The sequence below is a fragment of the Aquarana catesbeiana genome, linkage group LG01, assembly GCF_042186555.1.
Source record: "Aquarana catesbeiana isolate 2022-GZ linkage group LG01, ASM4218655v1, whole genome shotgun sequence".
Lineage (NCBI taxonomy): Eukaryota > Metazoa > Chordata > Amphibia > Anura > Ranidae > Aquarana > Aquarana catesbeiana.
The window spans coordinates 4,578,331-4,603,257 of record NC_133324.1 but is presented as its reverse complement, the minus strand read 5'-3'; the positions used below and the strand labels follow the sequence as shown (position 1 = coordinate 4,603,257).

General features: G+C 47.9%; 2 protein-coding genes across 7 annotated transcripts in view; both read right to left on the bottom strand.

Annotated features, from left to right (window-relative positions):
- LOXL3 (lysyl oxidase like 3) overlaps positions 1-24,927 on the bottom strand; it is an 89,231-nt gene that overhangs the window by 40,114 nt on the left and 24,190 nt on the right. For 2 of the 6 annotated variants that reach the window (XM_073617719.1, XM_073617716.1), the window contains exons 6-9: positions 24,797-24,856; positions 19,853-19,912; positions 13,342-13,401; positions 4,425-4,475 (exon numbers count right to left, since the gene is read on the bottom strand). The exons of 1 other annotated variant lie outside the window; for it this stretch is intronic. In XM_073617719.1, coding sequence (XP_073473820.1) covers positions 4,425-4,475; positions 13,342-13,401; positions 19,853-19,912; positions 24,797-24,856 — 231 coding nt within the window. The remainder of the gene's footprint in view (positions 1-4,424; positions 4,476-13,341; positions 13,402-19,852; positions 19,913-24,796; positions 24,857-24,927) is intronic. 3 more of the 6 variants (XM_073617726.1, XM_073617732.1, XM_073617740.1) reach the window with 3 other exon arrangements.
- Positions 7,119-10,318, bottom strand: LOC141129290 (uncharacterized). Its single transcript, XM_073617235.1, has 2 exons — positions 10,287-10,318; positions 7,119-8,957 (listed from the first exon to the last, which is right to left on the bottom strand). The coding sequence occupies exons 1-2, from the start codon at positions 10,316-10,318 to the stop codon at positions 7,202-7,204; spliced, it is 1,788 nt and encodes a 595-aa protein (XP_073473336.1). The 3' UTR covers positions 7,119-7,201.

The following is a 24,927-nucleotide window of genomic DNA, read 5'->3' as shown; positions in this document are numbered from 1 at the left end:
GATGTCCATTGAGGTCTCAGAGGAGACAATCCAAGTCTTGACGCCACACTCAGCTGTCCATTGAGATCTCAGAGGAGACAATCCAAGTCCTGAATCCAAACTCAGATGTCCATTGAGATCTCAGGGGAGACAATCCAAGTCCTGAATCCAAACTCAGATGTCCATTGAGATCTAAGAGGAGACAATCCAAGTCCTGAATCCAAACTCAGATGTCCATTGAGATCTCAGAGGAGACAATCCAAGTCCTGAATCCGCACTTAGATGTCCATTGAGATCTCAGAGGAGACCATCCAAGTCCTGAATCCAAACTCAGATGTCCATTGAGATCTCAGAGGAGACAATCCAAGTCTTGAAGCCACACTCAGATGTCCATTGAGTTCTCAGAGGAGACAATCCAAGTCCTGAAGCCACACTCGGATATCCATTGAGATCTCAGAGGAGACAATCCAAGTCCTGAATCCACACTCAGATGTCAATTGAGATCTCAGAGGAGACAATCCAAGTCTTGAAGCTACACTCAGATGTCCATTGAGATCTCAGAGGAGACAATCCAAGTCCTGAATCCAAACTCAGATGTCCATTGAGTTCTCAGAGGAGACAATCCAAGTCCTGAATCCACACTCAGATGTCCATTGAGGTCTCAGAGGAGACAATCCAAGTCTTGACGCCACACTCAGCTGTCCATTGAGATCTCAGAGGAGACAATCCAAGTCCTGAATCCAAACTCAGATGTCCATTGAGATCTCAGGGGAGACAATCCAAGTCCTGAATCCAAACTCAGATGTCCATTGAGATCTAAGAGGAGACAATCCAAGTCCTGAATCCAAACTCAGATGTCCATTGAGATCTCAGAGGAGACAATCCAAGTCCTGAATCCGCACTTAGATGTCCATTGAGATCTCAGAGGAGACCATCCAAGTCCAGAATCCAAACTCAGATGTCCATTGAGATCTCAAAGGAGACAATACAAGTCCTGAATCCAAACTCAGATGTCCATTGAGATCTCAGAGGAGACAATCCAAGTCTTGAAGCCACACTCAGATGTCCATTGAGATCTCAGAGGAGACAATCCAAGTCCTGAATCCAAACTCAGATGTCCATTGAGTTCTCAGAGGAGACAATCCAAGTCCTGAATCCACACTCAGATGTCCATTGAGGTCTCAGAGGAGACAATCCAAGTCTTGACGCCACACTCAGCTGTCCATTGAGATCCCAGAGGAGACAATGCAAGTCCTGAATCCAAACTCAGATGTCCATTGAGATCTCAGGGGAGACAATCCAAGTCCTGAAGCCACACTCAGATGTCCATTGAGATCTCAGAGGAGACAATCCAAGTCCTGAATCCAAACTTAGATGTCCATTGAGATCTCAGAGGAGACAATCCAAGTCCTGAATCCGCACTCAGATGTCCATTGAGATCTCAGAGGAGACCATCCAAGTCCAGAATCCAAACTCAGATGTCCATTGAGATCTCAAAGGAGACAATCCAAGTCCTGAATCCAAACTCAGATGTCCATTGAGATCTCAGAGGAGACAATCCAAGTCCTGAAGCCACACTCAGTTGTCCATTGAGATCCCAGAGGAGACAATCCAAGTCCTGAATCCAAACTCTGATTTCCACTGAGATCTCAGAGGAGACAATCCAAGTCCTGAAGCCACACTCAGATGTCCATTGAGATCTCAGAGGAGACAATCCAAGTCCAGAAGCCACACTCAGATATCCCTTGAAATCTCAGAGGAGACAATCCAAGTCCTGAATCCACACTCAGATGTCAATTGAGACCTCATAGAGGACAGTCCATGTCCTGGAGGAGGAAGAAACCATGTCCACCTCACATATACAGGAGGAATCAGCAGTGAGCCGATTACAGGAGCAGGGAACAATGGACAATCTTCTCTGCTCACAGTACCGTTGCCGTGGTTGCAAGGAAGAGAAATTCTATATTTAGTTGTCATGGAAAGTTCCGACTGCTGCAGACGAAGATTAAAACATAATTTCAATCACATTCAATTAGAAAATGCAGATAATTTACAATAATCCCACCATGAGAGAAAGATGGAAGCTGCTATTGTGGATCTACTTCAAGAAACACCAACTGCCTGGCTCTATGCTGCTCCTCTGGCTTCACTACTTACCTTGTGACCAACCAAGAACAAGTATGTAGGTGAGTAAAGTCCTGATCTGTGTTCTGGTTTTGAGTGTGGGAAGCCAGAGGATGGGCATGACAGCCAGTAACAAGCAGGTTCAGAAGAGGGGCTCACAATGTCAGCTGTCATGTTTCCCTCATGCTGGCTATACGTCATGCCAAACCTTTACATTCTTTAGTTTTGGATGGAGTTGGGAAGGATGGAACCCCCATGTTATGTTAGTGAGATTTCACCTCACTTCCTGTCTAGGTGACAACGCTTTAATCAGAGAGGAAGTGAGGGAAATCTACAACTAGAACACAGAGAAAATAAAATGCTGACAGGGGTTCTAACCTTTCCCTACTCTACAAAGGAAAAGAAGAACTCTTCCTGTTGGAGAGTTTTTCTCACTTCCTGTCTGGGAAATCGTTGTCATCAGGACAGGAAGTGAGCCGGAATCCCACTGATGGAGCCCCAGATGGCAGGAAAATTCTAACAAATATTCAAATCTTTCCCCACTCCATCCAAAAACTAGAAAAAAATGGTATTGGCTAGACCTACACCCACAATGAAGCCAAGGTTTTCTACAGTAATAATCAGTCTCTGAATACCATCCACCTCCAGGGTGACACGGATCACCAGCCACGTACAGGACACCAACATGGGCAGCAGATGTCACATATTTACCACATGGCAGCAAGAGGCCATGCAACCACCATGGCAGCCAAGGATGACAACACAAAGAGACCAGCAGACAACATGACACCCCATAAAACAAAAAGCCCCCACATCACATCCCACCACCAACACCACAAGGCCAACAGACCACATGACACCCCAGAAACTGCACAACCCCCACCACATCCCACCCACAAGATCACATGACACCCCAGAAACTGCACAGCCCCAATCACATCCCACCCACAAGATCACATGACACCCCAGAAACTGCACAGCCCCAATCACATCCCACCAAAAATACTGCAAGTCCATCATACCACATGACACCCCCAAAAAATAAAAAGCCCCCCCCCCAATTACATACCACCAAAAATACCACAAGGCCAACAGACCACATGACACCCCAGAAACTGCACAACCCCCACCACATCCCACCCACAAGATCACATGACACCCCAGAAACTGCACAGCCCCAATCACATCCCACCAAAAATACCGCAAGTCCATCATACCACATGACACCCCCAAAAAATAAAAAGCCCCCCCCCCCAATTACATACCACCAAAAATACCACAAGGCCATCATACCACATGGCATCCCAGAAAATAAAAAGCCCCCCCCAATCACATACCACCAAAAATACTGCAAGACCATCATACCACATGACACCCCAGATAATAAAAAGCCCCCCTAAATCACATCCCACCACCAATACCACAAGGCCAACAGACCACATGACACTCCAATAGCTGCACTACTCCCACCACATACCAGAAAAATACCACAAGGTCATCATACCACATGACACCGCAGAAATTGCAAAGCCCCCACCACATCCCACCCCAACACCACAAAGTCAGCAGACCACATAACACCCCAGAAACTGCACAACTTCTACCACAAACAGCACAACACCAACAGACATGACACCCCAGAGAAGGCCCAGAGAAGTCCCACCATATTCTCCCACCAATACCACAAGGCAAGTAGACCACAACACCAGAGGAACCACCCAGCTTCCTGGCACTGATAACACATGATCAGCAAAACATCAGACACTCCAGGAACCACGCAGCCTCCTGCTACATCTGGCCACCAACACAACTAGGCGAGAAGACTACATGGCTCCCCAGAAACAACCATTCTCCCAACCTCATCCAATTACTGACACCACAAGGGCAGCAAACCACTGACACCCCATAAATTGCACATCCCCCTCCCCCCCCAATTCATCCCACTTCTGACACTACAAAGCAAAAAGAAGGTATGATGCCCAAGAAGCCACAAAGCCCCCCTAACACTCTACCACCAACACCACAAAGCAAGCAAGCCACATGACACCCCAGTAACCACCCTGTCCCCTTCACCACCTCCCACCATCAACACCACAAAGCAAGCAAATCACATAACACCCCAGGAAGCACCCTGTCCCTTGCCACCACCTCCCACCACCACAATGTAAGCAGAACACATAGTACCCTAGGAACCACTTAGCCCCCCATTTCCCCAGCAATGACACCACAAGGACAGCAGACAAAGACAACATGACACCCCAGGTCTCGGCCAGCCTCCCGCCACATTCCACCACCACCACACAGAGGAACCGGCCTGTTACCTGTTGCCATTCTTCAGTTCCTTCTTTTTGGGCTCTTGACTAGCAGAGGATCTGTTGGACAAATGGCATCAAATCACAATTCACCAAAGATATGACACAAGGTTGCTGCTGGATTATTTGCTGAGAGATGATGATCGGTTAGGATAAAAGTTCAGGGAATGTCTCGGCCAGTCCTGAATTCTGCTTGAATTCTGTGGTTGGAGCCTTGTGTACACACAAGTTCCACATTTCCCCAACTGTAGAAGTTCTCCTTATTACTCATCCTTATACAGAACCTCCCACCTGATTCCCAATCACTTGTACTGTCACCATCGGGGGTCAACTAAGACAACAACATGCCACTTACAGAGCCTGTGGTATAGTTAAAGGAGTCAGGAACCAAGTAAGGTACCTCTCCAGCAAAGAAGACCTGAGGAAGCTCTCCACCGAACACCGAGATATCATTTACTGTTCCTCACAAAGAGCCCCAAAGATGTCACAGAGCCCCAAAGATCTCACAGAGCATCAAAGACATCACAAACCGCAGGCAGTTTATTAGTCAATAATAAATCTTTACAATGAGTCACATCTGCTGTACAACATTTTCTCTGGGAAGCAGGCTTATCGCTTAGAGGGGCTTTTCTGATATCTGATATCACAGAATTGTGTGCTGAAAGATGAAGAAGGCAGAGACGAGCCCAGAGAAGATGTGTGAGAGCATTGAGGTTGGTGGACAGAGCGGGAAGGTTGGTGGAGAGAGCCAGGACATCTGTGGAGAGATCGGGGAGGTTGGTGGAAAGAGCTGGGAGGTTGGTGGAGAGAGCCGGGGAGGTTGGTGGAGAGAGCCGGGGAGGTTGGTGGAGAGAGCGTGGAGGTTGGTGGAGAGAGACAGGAGGTTGGTGGAGAGAGACAGGAGGTTGGTGGAGAGAGCAGAGAGGTTGGTGGAGAGAGCGTGGAGGTTGGTGGAGAGAGACAGGAGGTTGGTGGAGAGAGACAGGAGGTTGGTGGAGAGAGCAGAGAGGTTGGTGGAGAGAGAGGAGAGGTTGGTGGAGATAGCGGGGAGGTTGGTGGACAGAACGGAGAGGTTGGTGGACAGAATGGGGAGGTTGGTGGAGAGAGCCGGGGAGGTTGGTGGAGAGAGCGTGGAGGTTGGTGGAGAGAGACAGGAGGTTGGTGGAGAGAGACAGGAGGCTGGTGGAGAGAGCAGAGAAGTTGGTGGAGAGAGAGGAGAGGTTGGTGGAGATAGCGGGGAGGTTGGTGGACAGAACGGAGAGGTTGGTGGACAGAATGGGGAGGTTGGTGGAGAGAGCAGGGAGGATGATGGTGAAGAGAGCCATAGAGTTTGCTGGAGAGAGCGAAGTGCTTGGTGGAGAGAGCGGGAGGGTTGGAGAGAGACAGGAGGTTGGTAGAGAGAGACAGGAGGTTGATGGAGGGAGCAGAGAGGTTGGTGGAGGGAGCGGGGAGGATGGTGGAGAGAGTGGGGAGGTTGGTGGAGAGGGCCGGGAGGTTGGTGGAGAGAGCTGGGAGGTTGGGGAAGCAGAGTGTGATAGACTCACCCGGGGCAGAGGCTTTTGGAGGGGACTGAATGCTAGCCTCTTGCCTACTGATTATGGGCCCTGGCATTTGAGGAAGCTACAAGCATTTAGGAAGATATTTTGTTATGTAATTCAAAAGGACATTATTAAGGAGGCCATGATGGTCTCTGCCAGCTTGGGACTCAGTGGACAGATGTATGTGAAAGGAATGCTGATTAATGAGATCTGGAAAGCCCTGATCTTTCATAGTTACATAGTTACATAGTAGGCGAGGTTGAAAAAAGACACAAGTCCATCAAGTCCAACCTATGTGTGTGATTATGTGTCAGTATTACATTGTATATCCCTGTATGTTGCGGTCGTTCAGGTGATTATCTAATAGTTTCTTGAAACTATCGATGCTCCCCGCTGAGACCACCGCCTGTGGAAGGGAATTCCACATCCTTGCCGCTCTTACAGTAAAGAACCCTCTACGTAGTTTAAGGTTAAACCTCTTTTCTTCTAATTTTAATGAGTGGCCACGAGTCTTGTTAAACTCTCTACTGCGAAAAAGTTTTATTTCTATGGTAGGGTCACCAGTACCGTATTTGTATATTGAAATCATATCCCCTCTCAAGCGTCTCTTCTCCAGAGAGAATAAGTTCAGAGCTCACAACCTTTCCTCATAACTAAGATCCTCCAGACCCTTTATTAGCTTTATTGCCCTTCTTTGTACTCGCTCCATTTCCAGTACGTCCTTCCTGAGGACTGGTGCCCAGAACTGGACAGCATACTCCAGGTGCGGCCGGACCAGAGTCTTGTAGAGCGGGAGAATTATCATTTTATCTCTGGAGTTGATCCCCTTTTTAATGCCAATATTCTGTTTGCTTTGTTAGCAGCAGCTTTGCATTGCATGCCATTGCTGAGCCTATCATCTACTAGGACCCCCAGGTCCTTTTCCATCCTAGTTTATTGTCTCATTTTGTTATGTACTCTATGCTGGGTCATTTGGGGTGGGGCTGTATTCCAATGTTCTATTGTGTCTGCCTTGGATATTATGGGATGTGTATGTAGATTACCTGTGAGATTGGTGGGGGTGAATTCCTCCAACAACTCTCACTGCTGATTGGACAGTATACCCCGCTCGGAATGCAAAGGGGGGGGGGGAATTGTCCAGGGTATTACCTGTGTACCTGTGTTTATAATAGACAGTCCATGTTCATCAACCAAATGAGTATTGTCTTGTTTGTTGTTATCAGCAGTTGGAATACCTGATATCTATATTCAGACTGGGAGGAAGCGGTATATGATGAAAGCACTCAAGTGGAGTATGGAACGTTTCGTTACACGGAGTGGTTGGTGGAAAGAGCGTGAAGGTTGGTGGTCAGAGCAGGGAGGTTGGTGGAGGGAGCAAAGTAGTTGGTGGAGAGAGCAGTAAGGTTGGTGGACAGAGCAGGGAGGTTGGTGGAAAGAGCGGGGAGGTTGGTGGAGCAAGCAGAGAGGTTGGTGGATGGAGTGGAGTGGTTGGTGGAGAAAGCAGGGAGGTTGGTGGAGAGAGCGGGGAAATTGGTGAAGAGAGAGGAGAGGTTGGTGGAGAGAGCGGGGAGATTGGTGGACAGAGCGGAGAGGTTTGTGGACAGAGCGGGGAGGTTGGTGGACAGAACAGAGAGGTTGGTGGAGAGAACAGGGAGGTTGGTGGAGGGAGTGGAGAGAGCGGAGTGGTTGGTGAAAAGAGCAGGGAGGTTGGTGGAGAGAGTGGAGAGGTTGGTGGAGAGAGCGGAGCGGTTGGTGGAAAGAGCGAAGAGGTTGGTGGAGAGAGCAGAGAGGTTGGTGGAAAGAGTGGAGAGAGCAGAGTGGTTGGTGGAGAGAGCGGGGAGGTTGGTGGAAAGAGTGGAGAGAGCGGAGTGGTTGGTGGAGAGAGCAGGGAGGTTGGTGGAGAGAGCAGAGAGGTTGGTGGAGAGAGCGGAGAGGTTGGTGGAGAAGGCGGAGAGGTTGGTGGAGAGAGCGGAGAGGTTGGTGGAGAAGGCGGAGAGGTTGGTGGAGAGAGCAGGGAGGTTGGTGAAGAGAGTGGGAGGTTGTTGGAGAGAGCAGAGAGGTTGGTGGAAAGAGTGGAGAGAGCGGAGTGGTTGGTGGAGAGAGCGGGGAGGTTGGTGGAGAGAGCGTAGAGGTTGGTGGAAAGAGTGGAGAGAGCGGAGTGGTTGGTGAAGAGAGAGGAGAGGTTGGTGGAGAGAGCGGGGAGGTTGGTGGACAGAGCAGAGAGGTTGGTGGAGAGAACAGGGAGGTTGGTGGAGGGAGTGGAGAGAGCAGAGTGGTTGGTGGAAAGAGCAGGGAGGTTGGTGGAGAGAGTGGAGAGGTTGGTGGAGAGAGCGGAGCGGTTGGTGGAAAGAGCGGAGAGGTTGGTGGAGAGAGCAGAGAGGTTGGTGAAAAGAGTGGAGAGAGAGCAGTGGTTGGTGGAGAGAGCGGGGAGGTTGGTGGAGAGAGCAGAGAGGTTGGACGAAGAGAGCGGGGAGGTTGGTGGAGAGAGTGGGAGGTTGTTGGAGAGAGCGGGGAGGTTGGTGGAGAGAGCAGGGAGGTTGGTGAAGAGAGTGGGAGGTTGTTGGAGAGAGCGGGGAGGTTGGTGGAAAGAGCAGGGAGGTTGGTGGAGAGAGTGGAGAGGTTGGTGGAGAGAGCGGAGCGGTTGGTGGAAAGAGCGGAGAGGTTGGTGGAGAGAGCAGAGAGGTTGGTGAAAAGAGTGGAGAGAGAGCAGTGGTTGGTGGAGAGAGTGGGGAGGTTGGTGGAGAGAGCAGAGAGGTTGGACGAAGAGAGCGGGGAGGTTGGTGGAGAGAGTGGGAGGTTGTTGGAGAGAGCGGGGAGGTTGGTGGAGAGAGCAGGGAGGTTGGTGAAGAGAGTGGGAGGTTGTTGGAGAGAGCGGGGAGGTTGGTGGAGAGAGCAGGGAGGTTGGTGGAGAGAGCAGGGAGGTTGGTGGAGAGAGCAGGGAGGTTGGACAAAGAGAGCGGAGGGGTTGGTGTCTGGAGTGTCTGGAGTTCTGGACTGTGAAATCCTATTAAGACCCCATAGCAACAAGTGAAGTGTTCTGTGACGGGAATGCCCGTAGAACTCAGAATCCCTTGGAAAGTAATGGATGCCCTTGTTTCAGCTCCCCATACACCTCTTATGTCTAAGTAACCCTGTGCTATCCTGGCACAGGGTGAGTGAGAAAATATATCTTGGAGTACTTAAAATGGGACAGAAATATTTGTCCACAATATCTCCCAGGATGTATGTAGAGCCTATTATTGGTTTGTTTGATTCTGAACTCAACATGTTTATTGAATGAGCTGATCACATTGTCCTCTATACAATGTAGGAGACGGGCCGACTCCTATTGGAGCTCCTGCTATTGTGAGAAAATGTCCTGTGGTTGTACTTATGATAATTAACTCTGTTACTGTGTGAAGCTCGGTGACCACAAGTCTGGGCAAAAGGTCATGTCTCAGTCACCTAGGCTGTATAAAGGATTAGTTAACTAGCTCATGTTAATTAGGTTACAGTTGTATTGTTAGAGGAGGTTCCAACGGCATATAAAATCTTGTAATTTTGATTCTAAATAAAATAGTCCATGTTAGCAGTGAAACAAGTGTCGCCTTGTTTTATGCTTGAGAGCAGTTGGAATATCTGATATCTGAGTCCAGACTGGGAGGAAGTGGTATACTGACGGAAGCACTCAAGCGGAGTGTGGGACGTTCCGTGACATGTTCATGCCAATAAGGACAGGTCTGTAGGTCCAGTGTTTATAAAATAGACTACCAATTGGCAAATGAAGACAGGCTTGCGGGTCTAGTGTTCATCAAATAATCAACTAATTGGAAATAAGGACAGGCCTAGTGGTAAAGTATTCATAAAATAGTCAACAAATAGTCAAATGTGGCCAGGCCTGTAGGTCTCATATTCATAAGATAGTCAACCAATGCGTAAATGAGGAGAGGCCTGTGGGTATATTATTTAGAGGATAGTCAACCAGTGAGCAAATATGGACAGCCTTTAAATCTTATGTCCATAAGATAGTAACAAAATAGACAGCAAAGACAGGCCTGCGGGTCTAGTGTTCATAAGATAGTCAACCAATGGGAAAACGAGGAAAGGGCTGTGGGTTTAGAGTTCATAAGATAGGCAACTAATGGGCAAATTAGGACAGGCTTGCAGGTCTAGTATTCATAAGATAACCAATGGGCAATTGAGGACAGGTCCATGGGTTTAAAATTTATAAGGCAACCCACCAAATAAGGACAGGCTTGTGGGTCTGAAGTAGGAGATGGAAAGCCGGCAACCTGCTCATCCAAAATAATGATTTTATTACTACAGGTAGAGTACAATCAATACAAAGGCTTACATGTTTTGGCCTGTGGCCTTAATCATAGCCATACAGTCCTGTTGGTCTAGTGTTTATAAAACAGTCAACCAATGAGCAAATGAGGAGAGACCTGTAGGCCTAAAGTTCATAGGTCGATACCATAGCAGATTTTCAAAGAAATGTTCATGTAGGTCTCATATTCATAAGATAGTCAACAAATGGGTAAATGAGGAGAGGCCTCTGGGTGTAGTATTTGGAGGATAGTCAACCAGTGAGCAAATATCGACAGCCTTTAGGTCTTATGTTCATAAGATAGTAAAAAAAATACACAACAAAGACAGGCTTGCAGGTCTAGTGTTCAAAAGATAATCAATGGGCAAAAGTCCATTGGTCCATACCCTAGCAGATTTTCAAAGAAATGTTCGTACGAACATTCATATGAAAAATTCTCAATACATTTAACTGGATGACTAAATTTGTTTCAAAATGCTTACAAATTTATTTTTTTTAACATTCAAATTTGTAATTGTTGTGGAAATTTTATTATGTGTGCTTTATAGATTGTCATCTGTCTCCCTGTGTCTGATTTAACCAAGGAGCGTTCTAGCAGAGCCCATTTGGGTTGAATTGGGACCAGCGGTAAAACCGTCAGTATGAAAACCTTCTCATGGGCTTGGAGACGTGTTCTCGGTGTGGGGTGTTTGCCGGTTTGTAAGTATCAAGGGCAATGCGCCGGACTTCTTGCCTTCAAATGTCTATGCACGTTAGAGAAGCGAAGTCCGCATAATGAGAGAAACATATTATATCTCTGTTGTGGCTACGCTATCCCTTTTGGATACATATCTGCTTTTATAAGAGGACATTGATATCTGTCCTGTTGGTATACTCGTACCGTATATTGACAACAGCAGTAGCAATGCCCCCGCAGATCTTCTCAAGCCTGTAAGAACAAGTAGAATGATCTCACTAGATCTGGTTACTCTGAGCAGTATTGAGTGGGCTCCATGCTGACCAAGATGGTGGATGTGGCTGGGCGGAGGGCACTGGATGAGACATGTGCACTTCTCCCTCTCACTCCTGTGGATGCCCTCCCCTTTAGTGTCATTTCCTGTGTGGTAATTTCCTGTGTGGTCATTTTGCATGGAGGAAGCGATTGGCTGTTGGGGCCATGACTTCCTGTTTGTCATTTCCTTTTGTTGTCCATGAATAAAAACCAAGTGGCTGTGCTCAGGAGAGGCAGTCGAGCGATGGAGCTAAGAACATGAGGAAGGTGACTATGTCTGTTTACTTAGGGAAATGCGGGAGACACGGGTTTATTGAGATGCGTTATACCAAAAGGCTGAAAGGGCGCTTAGTAGTGCAGAAGACATGGTTTGCGCAAAGCGTATAGCAAAATCCCCACGACAGAATGAATGGACTTTCCTGAATGAAAATTACATTTGACGTGAGAAATTTGTTCATTCGGGAAAAAAAAGTTTATATCCTGCTCCTTCAAATTTTTTCATAACTCGACGAAAATGAGCATCGATTTGATCCCACAAATGACTGGAAGAACATACAAATATTCTTAAAATGAAACATGTTGAACGAAATTCCACTAGTGTATGGTCAGCTTAGTGTTCATAGCTTAGGCCTGCAGGTCTAATGTTCAGTTCATAATATAGTCAGCTAGAGAGTGAGTAAGAACAGGCTGATGGGTCTACTGTTCATAAGACTAACTAATAAGTCATAAGTCATAAGTTCATAAGTCAACTAATGAATATATAAGGACAGGCGTGTGGGTCTAGTGTACAAAACATAGTTTAATAAATTAGCAAATGAAGAAAAACCTATAAGCTGAAATGTCCAAAAGATAGTCAACCAATGGGAACACGAGGCGAGGCCTGTCGATATAATTTCCATAAGATAGTCACCAATTGGTAAAATAAGGAGAAGCCTGTAGGTCTAATGTCTATAAGATAGTCAACCAATGGGAACATGGGGAGAGGCCTGCAGGCCTAATGTCCATAAGATAGTTGCCAATGGGAAGATATGGAGAGGCCTGTAGGTCAAAAGTCCATAAGATAATCACCAATGGGAAAATAAGGAGAGGCCCGTAGGTCTAATGTCCATAAGATAATCACCAATGGGAAAATAAGGAGAGGCCCGTAGGTCTAATGTCCATAAGATAGTCACCAATGGGAAAATAAGGATAGGCCTGTAGGTCTAATGTCCATAAGATAATCACCAATGGGAAAATAAAGAGAGGCCCGTAGGTCTAATGTCCATAAGATAATCACCAATGGGAAAATAAGGAGAGGCCTGTAGGTCCAATGTCCATAAGATAGTCACCAATGGGAAAATAAGGAGAGGCCCGTAGGTCTAATGTCCATAAGATAATCACCAATGGGAAAATAAGGAGAGGCCCGTAGGTCTAATGTCCATAAGATAATCACCAATGGGAAAATAAGGAGAGGCCCGTAGTTCTAATGTCCATAAGATAGTCACCAATGGGAAAATAAGGATAGGCCTGTAGGTCTAATGTCCATAAGATAGTCACCGATGGGAAAATAAGGAGGAGCCCGTTGGTCTAATGTCCATTAGATAGTCACCAATGGGAAAATAAGGAGAGGCCAGTAGGTCTAATGTCCATAAGATAGTCACCAATGGGAAAATAAGGAGAGGCCCGTAGGTTTAATGTCCATAAGATAGTCACCAATGGGAAAATAAGGATAGGCCTGTAGGTCTAATGTCCATAAGATAGTCACCAATGGGTAAATGGTGACAGGCGTGTTGGTCTAAGATTTATAAGGTAGTCAACAATGGGTAGGAGATATAGCAGGACACCCCCATGTTTACTGAATGAGCGTAAATAAGGAGAACAGCCTGATGATATAGATACAAAGACAAAACACACAGCAGGTAAGGATAAACAGAGAGAGCAGGGCAGCAGAGATGTATAGTAAGCGACTGAAGGACACACAGAGTCAGCATAGCCGTTAATGATAGAATGAATCAGGAAATCAATGCATTTTGATAGAAGCAGCAGAATAAGAAGTTTATTCTCCATTCCTCCGGGGGGAAGGAAGTCTTGGGAATAAACTCTCCCAGATACCTGGGGTTGGAAGCCACCATCTTGGGGACCTTTTTAGAAGAGGTTTGTTTCTTCACACGTCTGCAAGAGAATAACATTCAGATTAGAGAGCAGGACACCTAGACATAGAAGAGGACACTGAGATCTAGAACCGTGTGCTGTGGGAGCCTAGACCCGTGTGCTGTAGGAGCCTAGACCCGTGTTCTGTGGGAGCCTAGACCCGTGTGCTGTGGGAGCCTAGACCTGTGTGCTGTGGGAGCCTAGACCCGTGTGCTGTGGGAGCCTAGACCCGTGTGCTGTGGGAGCCTAGACCCGTGTGCTGTGGGAGCCTTAACCCGTGTGCTGTGGGAGCCTAGAACCGTGTGCTGTGGGAGCCTAGAACCGTGTGCTGTGGGAGCCTAGACCCATGTGCTGTGGGAGCCTAGACCCATGTGCTGTGGGAGCCTAGACCCGTGTGCTGTGGGAGCCTTAACCCGTGTGCTGTGGGAGCCTAGACCCGTGTGCTGTGGGAGCCTAGACCCGTGTGCTGTGGGAGCCTTAACCCGTGTGCTGTGGGAGCCTAGACCCGTGTGCTGTGGGAGCCTAGACCCATGTGCTGTGGGAGCCTAGACCCGTGTGCTGTCTGAGCCTTGACCCATGTGCTGTGGGAGCCTTGACCCGTGTGCTGTGGGAGCCTAGACCCATGTGCTCTCTGAGCCTTGACCCGTGTGCTGTGGGAGCCTTTACCTGTGTGCTGTGGGAGCCTAGAACCGTGTGCTGTGGGAGCCTAGACCCGTGTTCTGTGGGAGCCTAGACCTGTGTGTTGTGGGAGCCTAGACCTGTGTGCTGTGGGAGCCTTGACCTGTGGGCTGTGGGAGCCTAGACCCATGTGCTGTGGGAGCCTAGACCTGTGTGCTGTGGGAGCCTAGACCTGTGTGCTGTGGGAGCCTTGACCTGTGTGCTGTGGGAGCCTAGAACCATGTGCTGTGAGATTCTGCCCTTCCACTTCCCTGAGGGATGAAGGAGGAGGAGAAGATTCTCCTTGGACTGGGAGGTCCACAGCTTCCCATAAGTTTCAGTGGTGGAGGTGGTGATCGGGAACCATGGAGGACATATTTGTGCTCATGATGCACTCTGGAATTTGTGGGGTGCATTATGGGACCTTTATAATTCGGGAGGATTAGAATATTGTGGGGGAACACTGTCTGCACCCTGGAACATGACCCCACTTTTAAAGGGGAGTTATTATCACTGTATGACGAAGCAGCACAATATGAGTAATGAAAACCTCCGAGGTGGCTGGCCATCACAGGTCTCCACAGTGTTTTCCAGTGACAGAGCACATTGGGGAGTGAAGGTATCATCGGTCTTTGCCCAAATGAAACCCCATCCAGCTATAGGAAGTCTGGTAGAAGATTTCTCATCTGAGCTTTTCCATCACTTCCAGGTACATATACCGGGTTTATCTCTTTGTGTGTTGGTCTTGGACACAAGTGGCAAAAGGCAGCTTTGCCACAGCTTTCCACCTCTTACTGGTGTTGCTGAGACATCACAGAGGGCCACAGATACTTTTGCTGGGTTCCTGTCAGTGTCCATCTGTCCTTGTTGGTCATGTATGGATTTGGCACTTTTCCTTTTTGCAGATGTGATGATTTTAAGGCATTTTTTTTACCTTTCTTGAAATTGTGAGTTGCCTCCTGTTGCTTGGAGAAATCAAATAATAAAGTGCCAAATAAAGCACCTTTCATGGATGACTTCCTGCTGACTGGCCATCAACCTAACATGACAGCATCATATCACTTACAATGGTAAGTAGTCTTGGTTTAGTTTTAGCCAACCTCATTATTTGTTTACATTTTCCTAACCCCTCCCCAGCACAATCCCCTGGATGACACCCACAGATAGTCCAGTATACCTACCTCCATGATTATGGAGGGTCACCTCAGCCATTGAGTTTTTTTTTGTGTGTGAAACAAAACACTACTAGTGGTGGCGTCCATAGTCATCTACTGGCCACAGTTGATAATTAGTTGATGGCTGTTTTATCCCACCAATGCTGAAATTTGGCTTACGTAGCCAGTAGGTGCACTGTATAGCCTAAGAAATCAGTGGAGAGCTGTATGGGCTTGATGGACATCCTATTCCAACACCATGGGCATTATGGAGTTTCCCCCCTCCCCCATGACCATTAATATGGAGGTGTCCCTGTCCCACCATAACCATTAATAAGGAGTTGTCCCCCTTTGTGGCTATAACATCCTCCACTCTTCTGGGAAGGCTTTCCACAAGATTTTGGAGGGTGTCTGTGGGGATTTGTCCCATTTGTGAGGCCAGGTACTGATGCTGGATGAGATGACCTGGCTCACATTTTTGGATGCCAAAAAAAGTCCTTGCTGACAATAAGCTGACCAATTCTTCCCAAAGGTGATCAATAGGGTTGAGGTCAGGGAAGTGTGCAGGACACCCGAGTTCAACCATTTTTACCCATATAGTATAAAGGCAGACATTGCAGTCTGCAGCCACCACCCCCCTAGCATTGGAACCCGGAGACTATTGGTATGAGAAGGTTAGAAGATTTATAGGGTGCGTTCTCTGGAAGCAGAGTATTCTATTTTCTCTGTGGAATGAATTGGATGGGATTTTGTCTTTTTTCTACCAGGCTAACTATGTAACTATTTGGAGAACTGTCAGTGTCAATGGAGACATCTTCCAGCATGCACAGGAATACTTTAGAAAATTGGAGTTCGGCCCCATTAGGATGTCAGAGAAAGTTTCACATTTCAGCTTCTATTCCGTGATGTGAATTGTCTGCAGTTGGAAGTTCTTCTCCACACATTTATACCATTTAATTATGAACAGATTATGAAACTACTGTAATTTTCCATGCTGGCGGGAACAAAGGAATTCATCACTGGAGCAGTAGAACAGAATAAAAGAAGATGAGAAGAGAATTGACTTTGGTTACTCCACCGTACGGCTGAATAGAAAGAGAGAGAGCATTTCCCATGAATCAGGCTCACCTAGTTGACAGATACAGACACAAGTGTCTCCTATCTTGGTTCCTTGAAACTTAGAGGAGGCCACCATAGAAAGAGTAAATGATGAGTATCACTAGAATACCAGGCTTTATGTACAGTCCGAACACCCAATTACAGTATTACAGGTGGGAATGGGACCAGTATCAGAAGATGTGGATGATGGGTGAACTGTGATGGTATTGCTGGTGGCAATGGGACTGGTATCCGAAGGTGTGGATGATGGATGAGCTGTGATGGTATTACTGGTGGGAATGGGACCGGTATGAGAAGATGCGGATGATGGGTGAGCTGTGATGGTATTACTGGTGGGAATGGGACCGGTATGAGAAGATGCGGATGATGGGTGAGCTGTGATGGTATTACTGGTGGGAATGGGACCGGTATCGGAAGATGTGGATGATGGGTGAGCTGTGATGGTATTACTGGTGGGAATGGGACTGGTATCCGAAGGTGTGGATGATGGGTGAGCTGTGATGGTCTTACTGGTGGGAATGGGACCGGTATCGGAAGATGTGGATGATGGGTGAGCTGTGATGGTATTACTGGTGGGAATGCGACTGGTATCAGAAGATGGGGCTAATGGGTGAGCTGTGATGGTATCACTGGTGGGAATAGGACTTGTATCAGAAGATGTGGATGATGGGTGGGCTGTGTTTGTGTTACTGGTGGGACTGGGACGGGTATCGGAAGATGTGGATGATGGGTGAGCTGTGATGATATTACTGGTGGAAATGGGATGGTATACGAAGATGTGGATAAGGGGTGAGCTGTGATATTATTACTGGTGGGACTGGGACCGGTGTACGAAGATGTGGATGATGGATGAGTTGTGATATTATTAATGGTGGAAATGGGACCAGTATCAGAAGATGTGGATGACAGGTTAGCTGACCACCATGGAGGCCACAGGTCCAGACAGAAAGGTTCTTCCATAGTGATGGAGAATCATTTCCCTATGTAGAGGATTTTGGCTGGAGGTGCTCTGCTCTGGATGTTGCAGATATTCCATTCACATTCCAAGATTTGTGCCAATAAAGATATCTCTTCCATATCATGTTCAGTCTTGTTATGTATCCTAATAAATGCATTTCCACCTCTTGAGCATAATTCAATTTTTCTCTTTAATTGGTAGGTAGCTCCCACGCATGACTGGTCACTCTCTGGACACACAATGTCACAGGTGGGTGGTCACTCTCTGGATACACAATGTCACAGGTGGGTGGTCACTCTCTGGGCACACAATGTCACAGGTGGGTGGTCACTCTCTGGACACACAATGTCACAGGTGGGTGGTCACTCTCTGGATACACAATGTCACAGGTGGGTGGTCACTCTCTGGACACACAATGTCACAGGTAGGTGGTCACTCTCTGGACACACAATGTCACAGGTGGGTGATCACTCTTTGGACACACAATGTCACATGTAGGTGGACACTCTCTGGACACACAATGTCACAGGTAGGTGGTCACTCTCTGGACACACAATGTCACAGGTGGGTGGTCACTCTCTGGACACACAATGTCACAGGTGGGTGGTCACTCTCTGGACACACAATGTCACAGGTGGGTGGTCACTCTCTGGACACACAATGTCACAGGTGGGTGATCACTCTTTGGACACACAATGTCACAGGTAGGTGGTCACTCTCTGGACACACAATGTCACAGGTGGGTGATCACTCTTTGGACACACAATGTCACAGGTAGGTGGTCACTCTCTGGACACACAATGTCACAGGTGGGTGGTCACTCTCTGGACACACAATGTCACAGGTGGGTGGTCACTCTCTGGACACACAATGTCACATGTAGGTGGTCACTCTCTGGGCACACAATGTCACAGGTGGGTGGTCACTCTCTGGACACACAATGTCACAGGTGGGTGGTCACTCTCTGGACACACAATGTCACAGGTGGGTGGTCACTCTCTGGACACACAATGTCACAGGTGGGTGGTCACTCTCTGGACACACAATGTCACAGGTGGGTGGTCACTCTCTGGACACACAATGTCACATGTAGGTGGTCACTCTCTGGACACACAATGTCACAGGTGGGTGGTCACTCTCTGGACACACAATGTCACAGGTGGGTGGTCACTCTCTGGACACACAATGTCACAGGTGGGTGGTCACTCTCTGGACACACAATGTCACAGGTGGGTGGTCACTCTCTGGACACACAATGTCACATGTAGGTGGTCACTCTCTGGACACACAATGTCACATGTAGGTGGTCACTCTCTGGACACACAATGTCACAGGTAGGTGGTCACTCTCTGGACACACAATGTCACAGGTGGGTGGTCACTCTCTGGACACACAATGTCACAGGTGGGTGGTCACTCTCTGGACACACAATGTCACATGTAGGTGGTCACTCTCTGGACACACAATGTCACAGGTAGGTGGTCACTCTCTGGACACACAATGTCACAGGTGGGTGGTCACTCTCTGGACACACAATGTCACAGGTAGGTGGTCACTCTCTGGACACACAATGTCACAGGTGGGTGGTCACTCTCTGGACACACAATGTCACAGTAAACTGATATCCTAAATATACTGAGCGTTCTCTGCTCGTCACAATGTAATAAATACATTTCATTCCTTGTTCAGGAACTATTAGCTGATAGCATCCCTCCCAGCATTGAATAATACAGAACATATGAGCGTGCCTCGATCTGCTCACATCTACAAAACAAGCTCTCCATGGGAACGCCGGAACAGCCGGGAGGTACAAAGTATATTATCCAGCAATCACCATATAATGTACAGAGATCACGATAGAGAGACCATTGTACAATGTACAGAGATCTTCGTATAATTTCCAGAGATAGAAGCATTTTAGACACCTGACCTCACTGTCGGTCAGGTCTTGGGGTTGTGCAGGCAAAGTGTATGAAGTGTTGAAGTGTTGAAGTCCTGTCACGTGTTGGATACAAAAGCATGTCTTCATAGGTCTTCCCTCTCAATCACTGGGCTCATTTTCTGCCCCTAATAATACAATGTGGCTAAAGCTATGGGGGGTCCCCAACCTCCACCCAATCCAAAAGACAATCATACTGATAAATTGGTGCCATGATGGACTTTATGAGGGTGGGTATCAGTGAGTATTTCACAGGGTGTAAATGCTGAGATGGACAGAAGAGCCCACAGTGGCCACAGACGGCCTGTCTGCTCCCCATTCACTGCTGGCACTGGACTCATCACCATAAACTTTGCCTGACACAACCCCTATAAAAGCCGGCCTTATTTCAGGAATAGAGTCCTCCATGGCAGGAGCATCCCTGGAATCTGGAGCCGGCTGATGGGGTTCTATGGATCTCACCTATAGAATCCATACAGTGGGATTAGTGTGTAAAAAGTGATGGAATTTCGATGTTAGAGAAGCATTGGGGACACAAGATTACCACTTTTGGGCTGAATTGAGACGTTAGGAGATATTAGGGCTGTTAGTCCAGAATACGGGGAGTTTATTTAGTCTCTGTCCCTAAATAAACTGCGCCGTTACCTGCGGGCTGCGCTCGTCACCTTGGTGGAATGTTTTTTGCTGGCCGATGTTTTTGCTTCTCTGTAAGAACGTGAGAATGAAAAACATGAAAGACACTGGAAGACACATTGGCCTGGAGCTTGTCCTAGGTGTCCACTAGTCCTTTAAAGAACCCCTTCCCTGTCTACTACAGATAAGACTTAGATGAGGCCTGGAGCTTGTACTAGGTGTCCACTAGTATTTCAGAAAACTCCCTCCCTGTCTACAGATAAGATGAAGTTCACATAAGGGTCTGATGCTTCTGTTTGTTGTACACTAATCCCTCGAAGAACCCCCTCCCCTGTCTACTCCAGTGAAAATTTTAGATGAAGCCTGGAGCTGTGCTAGGCATCCACTAGTCCTTCAAATAACCCCCTCCCCATCTTCTCCAGATAAGACTCAGAAGAGGCCTGGAGCTTGTGCTGGGTATTCACTAGTCTTTCAGAGAACCCCCTCGCTGTTTACTGCAGATGAAACTCAGATGAGAGTCTGGAGCATGTGCTTAGTGTCCACTAGTTCTTCAGAGAACCCTGTCTACTCCAACAAAGACTCAAATGAGGGTCTGAAGTTTGTGCTAGAAGTCCTGCAAATAATTCCCTTCCGTCTAACTCCTGATAAGTCTCAGATAAGGGCCCAGACTTCGTGCAAGGTATCCACACAACTTTCAGTGAACCTCCTTCTTGTTGACTCCAGATTAGAGTTAGATGAGGGTCTGGAGAATGTGGTGACTTTTCACTGGTCCTTCAGAGAACCCCCTTCATTCAACTGCAGGTAAGACTCAGATGAAGTCTGGATCTTGTGCCCGATGTCCACTAGTCCTTCAGAGAACCCCTTCTCTTTTTACTCCAGATAAGACTCAGAGGCCTGGAGCTTGTGCTAGATGTCCACTACTCCTTCGGAGATCCCCCTTTCTATCAATGCTAAATCAGAAACGGTTGAGGCTCTAGAACTTGTGCTAGGTGCTACCAGTTTTTGAAGAACTCCCCCCTTCTTCCCCCTTCTACTCCAAGAAAGAATCAGATGAGGTTATGGATCTTGTGCTATATGTCCACTAGTCCTTTACAGAACCTCCTTCCTGTCTACTCCAGATAGGACTGAGATGAGGGTCTAGAGCTTGTGCTAGGTATCCACTAGTTCTTCAAGTCTTCATCTACTCCAGATAAGATTCAAATTAGGGTCTGGAGCTTGTGCTATATGTCCCCTAGTCCTGCAGATAATCCCTTACCTTCTATTCAAGATCAGACTCAGGTGAGGCTCTAGAGCTTGTCTAAGGTGTCCACCAGTTCTTTGGAGAACCCCTTTTATTATTCTCCATAAAAGACTCAGATGGGGTTCTGGAGCTTGTGCTTTGTGCCCACTAGTCCTTCAGAGAACTCCTTCCCTGTCTACTCTAGATAAAATCAGAGGAAGATCTGGAACTTGTGCTAAGTGTCCACTAGACCTTCAGAGAACATCTTCCCTGTCTACTCCAGATAAGGCTCAGATGAGACTTGATCCAGGGATGAAAGTTTAATATACAGAGGTTTCCGTATAACACCCAGAGACCATCATACAGTATAGAGAGATCACCACATAATAGGAGAGTTCCATATAATAGGAGATCATGGTATAATGTCCAGAGATAGGAGCATTACAGATAACAGACTTCCCTGCCAGCCAGGTTTTGGGGTTAAGTAGGCAAAGTTTTCAAAATGTATTTTCTTAAAGTTTCTATGAGAAGTAGACATGTGCGCCGTCAATAAATTCGTTTAGTTCCGTTCCATTTCGCATTAGCCGTTAATTCGTATTTCGTAATTCGTGTCCGAAATCTAATTTGGATTCGTACGAAATACGAATTTTCGTTAGGTTCGTTAACTTTTCATAACAATTACGAACGTTCGTTATGATGAATTTAAAAAGCAAAAAATACCTTTCTCAATATGGCAGTCGTCGGACTCATTATGCTCATTATGAGGGGCTCCCACCATCCCTGTGCTGTGCTCATTATGAGGGGCTCCCACCATCCCTGTGCTGTGCTCATTATGAGGGGCTCCCACCATCCCTGTGCTGTGCTCATTATGAGGGGCTCCCACAATCCCTGTGCTGTGCTCATTATGAGGGGCCCCCACCATCCCTGTGCTGTGCTCATTATGAGGGGCTCCCACCATCCCTGTGCTGTGCTCATTATGAGGGGCTCCCACCATCCCTGTGCTGTGCTCATTATGAGGGGCTCCCACCATCCCTGTGCTGTGCTCATTATGAGGGGCTCCCACCATCCCTGTGCTGTGCTCATTATGAGGGGCTCCCACCATCCCTGTGCTGTGCTCATTATGAGGGGCTCCCACAATCCCTGTGCTGTGCTCATTATGAGGGGCCCCCACCATCCCTGTGCTGTGCTCATTATGAGGGGCTCCCACCATCCCTGTGCTGTGCTCATTATGAGGGGCTCCCACCATCCCTGTGCTGTGCTCATTATGAGGGGCTCCCACCATCCCTGTGCTGTGCTCATTATGAGGGGCTCCCACCATCCCTGTGCTCATTATGAGGGGCTCCCACCATCCCTGTGCTGTGCTCATTATGAGGGGCTCCCACCATCCCTGTGCTGTGCTCATTATGAGGGGCTCCCACCATCCCTGTGCTGTGCTCATTATGAGGGGCCCCCACCATCCCTGTGCTGTGCTCATTATGAGGGGTCCCCCCATCCCTGTGCTCATTATGAGGGGCTCCCCCCATCCCTGTCCTGTGCTCATTATGAGGGGCTCCCCCCATCCCTGTGCTGTGCTCATTATGAGGGGCTCCCCCCATCCCTGTCCTGTGCTCATTATGAGGGGCTTCCACCATCCCTGTGCTGTGCTCATTATGAGGGGCTCCCACCATCCCTGTGCTGTGCTCATTATGAGGGGCTCCCACCATCCCTGTGCTCATTATGAGGGGCTCCCACCATCCCTGTGCTCATTATGAGGGGCTCCCACCATCCCTGTATTGTGCTCATTATGAGGGGCTCCCCCCATCCCTGTGCTGTGCTCATTATGAGGGGCTCCCCCCATCCCTGTGCTGTGGTCATTATGAGGGGCTCCCACCATCCCTGTGCTGTGGTCATTATGAGGGGCTCCCACCATCCCTGTGCTCATTATGAGGGGCTCCCACCATCCCTGTGGTCATTATGAGGGGCTCCCCCCATCCCTGTGCTCATTATGAGGGGCTCCCCCCATCCCTGTGCTGTGCTCATTATGAGGGGCTCCCACCATCCCTGTGCTGTGCTCATTATGAGGGGCTCCCACCATCCCTGTGCTCATTATGAGGGGCTCCCACCATCCCTGTGCTCATTATGAGGGGCTCCCCCCATCCCTGTGCTCATTATGAGGGGCTCCCACCATCCCTGTGCTCATTATGAGGGGCTCCCCCCATCCCTGTGCTGTGGTCATTATGAGGGGCTCCCACCATCCCTGTGCTCATTATGAGGGGCTCTCACCATCCCTGTGCTCATTATGAGGGGCTCCCACCATCCCTGTGCTCATTATGAGGGGCTCCCACCATCCCTGTGCTGTGCTCATTATGAGGGGCTCCCCCCATCCCTGTGCTGTGGTCATTATGAGGGGCTCCCCCCATCCCTGTGCTCATTATGAGGGGCCCCCACCATCCCTGTGCTCATTATGAGGGGCTCCCACCATCTCTGTGCTCATTATGAGGGGCCCCCACCATCCCTGTGCCGTGATGACTTCCTGGGTTTTTAACTTCAACATAACAAATAATCGTAATTATTATGACAATAATAAAACAATATTAACGAACATTCTTATTTTGTCCTATTCTGAATTTCTCATCGACTACCAGTACCTCTCCCACTCCCATATTAAAAAAGATAATTTTCCCAACCCCCACTCAGCAACAGAAGAAAACCTCTGATTGGTCAACAAAACACCAAACAAACAAAACACCAGTCACGTTTCCGTTGTAACGGAATTTGGATCCGAAAAAGTCAACGAAATTTCGTATTTCGTATACAATTCGGAAGCATAGAAAATCGTATTTTGGATGCTTCCGAATGAACAAGTTTTCGGAAATTCGTACGAATTTTCGATTCATACAAAACAAAACGCACGTCTAATGAGAAGAGCAGTTATGAGTTTTACTCAGCAGTGTCTGTAAAATTCATATCTTCCTAGTCTTCCCTGTCAATGACTGGGCTCATTTCCTGACCAATCTACCACTAGCAATACAACAATGTAGTAGAAGCTATGGAAGTAACATGGTGGGGGGTGGAGGTTGGGCTGGAGTGCTAGGCGAAGTGCTAGGAGCCAATCACTGAGAGACGCCAACCAATAGAATGTGAGTGGAGATGCTCTAGCCTCAGGTAACATGATGCTGATATTATAATGTAACAGAAGAAGGGGAGAGGAAATGCGAGGAGCCAAAATCCAGACAAGAGGGTGGAACGGTGTCATGAAAAGCATCTTCTCCCAGGCTCCGCCCAATCCCAAAGACAATCATACTGATAAATTGGTCCCATGATGGACTGTATGGGGGGTACTGGTGAGGATTTCTCGGGGTACAGAAGCTGAGATGGACAGAAGAGACCACAGGAGGCCATGTGGCCACACCCTGCCCGTCTACTTCCCATTCACTGCTGGCACTGAACTCCTCACCATGAACTCTGCCTGACACAATCCCTATAAAGGCCACCATCATTTCAGGGACAGATTCCTCCATAATGGGAGCAACCCTGAAATGTGGGGCCAGCAGACGCAGTTTTATGGATCTCACCTATAGAATCCATACAGTGAGATTAGTGTGTAGAAAGTGATGGAATTTCCATGTTAGAGAAGCGTTTTGGACACAAGATTACCAGTTTTGGGGTGAATTGAGACGTTAGGAGATATTAGGACTGTTAGTCCAGAACACGGGGAGTTTATTTAGTCTCTGTCCCTAAATAAACTGCGCCGTTACCTGCGGGCTGCGCTTGTCACCTTGGTGGAACGTTTTTTGTTGGCCGATGTTTTTACTTCTCTGAAAAAACGTGAGAATGAGAAACATGTAAGACACTAGAAGACACATCGGCCTGGAGCTTGTCCTAGGTG